The sequence below is a fragment of the Aplysia californica genome, unplaced genomic scaffold (assembly GCF_000002075.1).
Source record: "Aplysia californica isolate F4 #8 unplaced genomic scaffold, AplCal3.0 scaffold01151, whole genome shotgun sequence".
Lineage (NCBI taxonomy): Eukaryota > Metazoa > Mollusca > Gastropoda > Aplysiida > Aplysiidae > Aplysia > Aplysia californica.
This window is the reverse complement of record NW_004798421.1, coordinates 56,943-61,775: the sequence shown is the minus strand read 5'-3', so window position 1 is coordinate 61,775 and position 4,833 is coordinate 56,943. Positions and strand designations below refer to the sequence as shown.

Here is a 4,833-nt window from a genome sequence, read left to right as displayed (position 1 = left end):
GAGCCCTGAACAGGATAGCAAAGATACAAGTGAACAGTTTAGTTATCGTTTTAGTAAGAGTTGAACAGCACTAAGGACACAACAAATAGGTCATATAAGTGCCAAAGGTCAGAGGTGTAATTGTACTAGAGATAAACCTACAAAGAAAAGGAGGAGAGAAAAGGACAAAAGATGCTTGATAGGAGGAAAGAAAGAGCAAACCTCACCAGAGCAGCCGCCAACCTCCCACTATGAAGAGTTTACAAAAGACGAGAAACTGAAGTGTAAGAAAACCATAGGGCAACGTACTCCCACCACAGTGAGACCACTGGTATTGTCAGGCTCTTGCTGATTTAGCTCAGTTTAGTTGTAGTAGAGGTTTTACGGCGCTCGCAACTGCACAAGGTCATATGAGCGCGAAGGGGTGGGTGTCAACAGAGAAGTCCAAACAGGGAATCAGACTTACTCTGCTCACCTCTCTAGCCTCAACAGCACAAAGTCTGCTTCGACTATCAAGGCACCCCGGAAATAACGGGTAACAAGAGAATGACAAACATACAAAAGAAGTAGAGGAAAAATGACGAGAGAAAGGATGAGGAAAGAAAAAGCAGCAGTTCCCCGTATGTTGTTCCAGCACAGTATGAGCATGGCATTGATAAATCAGCCCATTTACAATTCTACTGTGCATAAGAACATGTTAATGTCCCCCCTTTGGGAATGGCCTAAAGACATGTCAGTCAGTGGCACTGTCCTAGGGGAGGGGGGAATCTGCCACTCTTACTTTTCACAAGGAGAACAAAGAAATAGTCTACCCATCTTTCATTTAAAAAATGATGAACTGTAGCCACAGCTGATTTGTCGATGAGCATGATGAAAATTGTGACACATCAGTGGCATTGACATCAGATGAGACATGATGTAATAATACACAAACAATGAATCCAATCACTTGTTGTTCAATTATTAAGTCAGTTCCCCTTTTGCTCACTGCAACAACAACAACAACAACAACAACAGCAACTCCAGACTATGGTTGTCAAAAAACTTGGCCACGCGCCCCGGCATACACCTACGCACAGAGCCTCTTGTGAACATTTCACACAATTCACCAGAAAAAGGGCGCTGAGTTTATCATCAGAGTTTCTAATCCACCTATGAGCATCATCAGAAATTACAATCCACCAATGAACATCATCAGAGTTTTCTAATCCACAAATGAGCATCATCAGAGTTTTTTAATCCACCAATGAACATCATCAGAAATTACAATCCACCAATGAGCATCATCAGAAATTACAATCCACCAATGAGCATCATCAGAAATTACAATCCACCAATGAGCATCATCAAAGTTTTCTAATCCACCAATGAGCATCATCAGAAATTACAATCCACCAATGAGCATCATCAGAGTTTTCTAATCCACCAATGAGCATCATCAGAAATTACAATCCACCAATGAGCATCATCAAAGTTTTCTAATCCACCAATGAGCATCATCAGAAATTACAATCCACCAATGAGCATCATCAAAGTTTTCTAATCCACCAATGAGCATCATCCAAGTTTTCTAATCCACCAATGAGCATCATCCGAGTTACTTTGACTTTTGCATGGGAATGACAAGGAGGAAGAGACTACAATTTCCCCCAAACACCTGAGCCGAGGGAAAGCATCGCCGTGATCTGAACAACACACTGGACACAATCCTCCAACGCAGCGGCCGGCCGGCTGAATGGTGTGATGGTGTGATGATGCGATGGTGCTGTGTGTCACTTGTTTGTCCTTGAGTCTCCGTGGGGTCATGTGGGGGTGGAGGTGGGGGGTCATCAGGCCGGGTTCCCTTTGTCCATAAACTAAAGAAAACTATGTCCGCACTTTCATCATACACTGTTGTCTGAAAAAAAACCAAGGAAGGAATTTAGTTTCAGTAAGAGTTCTACGGCACTCACAACGCAATCAGGCAGGTCATATAAGTGCCGGAGATTAGAGGCGTTACAAGAGAGTAACAAACACAATAAGGTCATAGAAGTGCCGGAGATTAGAGGCGTTACAAGAGAGTAAAACAAAACAAAAAGGAAGGAGGGGAGATAACGGCGATAGATAAGGGCGATAGATAAGGGCGATAGATAACGGCGATAGATGTTTCATAAGAAAGAAGAAGTAAACCACACCAGAGCACCTGCCAACCACCCACAAGAGAAGGAATAAGGTAGACGGAGTTAGAAAAGAAAGGACTTCATACACGTAACCTATATATAGTGTGGTCAAAAATTCGAGACGCAACTTATCCTCAAATATCTCATTAACTGGTGAATCACTGCCACCCATACTTGGCACAGCAGTTTGTATCAATTTGTCTGAACGTAATCATATTTTTCCACAACAATAGGGGACGGTTAAAAAACATTTCTTCATAAATTTATAAAATACAGCAAACCTCCCTCATGCGGAAAATGGAATTGTTCACAGCACTTCCCACTTCTCACACACATTTTGTGTACGCATGTGGCCTACATCACAGCTCACCAATGACACTTTGTTTTTGGGCAAAACTAGTTATAAAAAATTAATTTTACAGTGAACACTTTTTGGCACTAAAGTTCTCAAAACAATAGCAAAAACATGCGTTCAAAAAACATAATCTCGCAATTAGAAACAAATGACGGACTTGCTTTTTAAACCAGCTGTAAACCTTTCTAAATCTGTAGAAACCACCCACTGGGATTTTTAAAGTTTAGTTTTAGTAGAGGCTTTACAGCACTCATATGGGATTTTTAAATTAGTATTTATAAAGGAATTTAGCTAACAGGTGTTTACAAAAATATTGATTTGTTAAGACAAATTGATACAAGTCACTGTGCAAAAGCTGGAGAGTTTATATTCGATAGTTGAGGAGATATTTGACAATAAGTTGCGCCATCAATTTTTGACCACACTGTAATACTAAAGATAATATGATAACATAAACCCCATCCGTACGACATGTTTTACTATCGTATCCACACGACGTGGGGAACTCAGTGTCACCACTTTCAAAAGAGAAAATTTAATTTACTTGTTAATCCGATCCGTACGCTTTGCATAGCAGTCTGTCAAAATGATTTTTTGAGAAACACTGAAAGTTTCAAAGAGATCTTCGTACTACAAGTATTCTAAAATGTAAAGAATACAAACCCGGGGGTACAAAATGACCCCAGGGCGTGCGGATAGGGTAAATAATAGCTTTTCTCTAGCACATACCCAGGCTCACAGCAGGGTTAAGGCATTACCACAAGTGAACGGTGCTGTGTACATGTGTCACAATGTCAGAGTTCACCACACATGTGTTCACTATATGCATGTTCACTATGTGTGTGTTTCGCTATGAGCGTATTCGATATGTGTGTGTTTCGCTATGTGAGAGTTCACCACACATGTGTTCACTATATGCATGTTCACTATGTGTGTGTTTCGCTATGAGCGTATTCGTTATGTGTGTGTTTCGCTATGTGCATGTTCACCACAAATGTGTTCACTTTATGCATGTTCACTATGTGTGTGTTTCGCTATGAGCGTATTCGTTATGTGTGTGTTTCGCTATGTGAGAGTTCACCACACATGTGTTCACTATATGCATGTTCACTATGTGTGTGTTCACTATGAGTGTATTCGTTATGTGTGTATTTCGCTATGTGCATGTTCACTGTGAATTTCGCCATGTGTACATATTTCACTATGAGCGTATTCGTTACGTGTGTGTTTTGCTACGTGCATTTTCACTGTGTATTTCGCTATGTACATGTCCACTGTGTGAGTGTTCACTTTGTGTGTGCCAGACAGTGTGAGCGTTCACTATGGGCGAGCCAGACTGTGTAACGGAGACCACATGAGCACTCACCATGATACCACCACCGGGTTTTCTTGGGATCTTTGCTACAAGTCCTCACATATATGGCATTATCTGGGGGCAATTTCTGAAATAAAAATTGAGGAAAAAAAATTAGCACGTGACTACTACTCAAAACAATAAAAAGACGGAGAGCAGTAAAAACATATAAAAAGAGGAAAGAAAAAAACAACAACAAAAAATCCCCCAACATTTTCTTTTTTCACCTTTTCTGAACAAAGTAATGTCAACACAGAAAAGATGTGTTTCACGACAGCTGGAATTAGGAGCTCAACAATTTTTTGAGCATGTGGAGTACTTGCTTTTACTTTTTCATCCTCAGTAGCCGTTAAGCAAGCGTAGATGGGAGATGCAATTTTCTGAGGTAGGCCACCTCCGCATGTGGAGTTTTTGACATAATCGTAAAACCTACTCATTTGCCTTGCTTTTGATGAAAAAAAAAAAGAAGACACGAATCTATCTTGCTGACACTCACCTTACAGCTGGACAACATGCTGACTCTCACCTTCTCCTTACAGCTGGACAACATGCTGACACTCACCTTACAACTGGACAACAAGCTGACTCTCACTTTCTCCTTACAGCTGGACAACATGCTGACACTCACCTTTGCCTTACAGCTGGACAACATGCTGACTCTCACCTTACAGCTGGACAACATGCTGACTCTCACCTTCTCCTTACAGCTGGACAACAAGCTGACTCTCACCTTCTCCTTACAGCTGGACAACAAGCTGACTCTCACCTTCTCCTTACAGCTGGACAACATGCTGACTCTCACCTTCTCCTTACAGCTGGACAACATGCTGACACTCACCTTACAACTGGACAACAAGCTGACTCTCACTTTCTCCTTACAGCTGGACAACATGCTGACACTCACCTTTGCCTTACAGCTGGACAACATGCTGACTCTCACCTTACAGCTGGACAACATGCTGACTCTCACCTTACAGCTGGACAAC

At 41.4% G+C, this 4,833-nt stretch overlaps 1 protein-coding gene across 1 annotated transcript in view; it reads right to left on the bottom strand.

Annotated features, from left to right (window-relative positions):
• Positions 1-1,196: 1,196 nt before the first annotated feature.
• Positions 1,197-4,833, bottom strand: part of LOC101858080 (ubiquitin-conjugating enzyme E2 W) — a gene marked incomplete in the record, with an annotated part of 10,598 nt that continues 6,961 nt past the window's right edge. Inside the window, 3 exon segments of the mRNA XM_013090138.2 lie at positions 1,197-1,876; positions 3,860-3,935; positions 4,374-4,404. Coding sequence (XP_012945592.1) covers positions 1,863-1,876; positions 3,860-3,935; positions 4,374-4,404 — 121 coding nt within the window.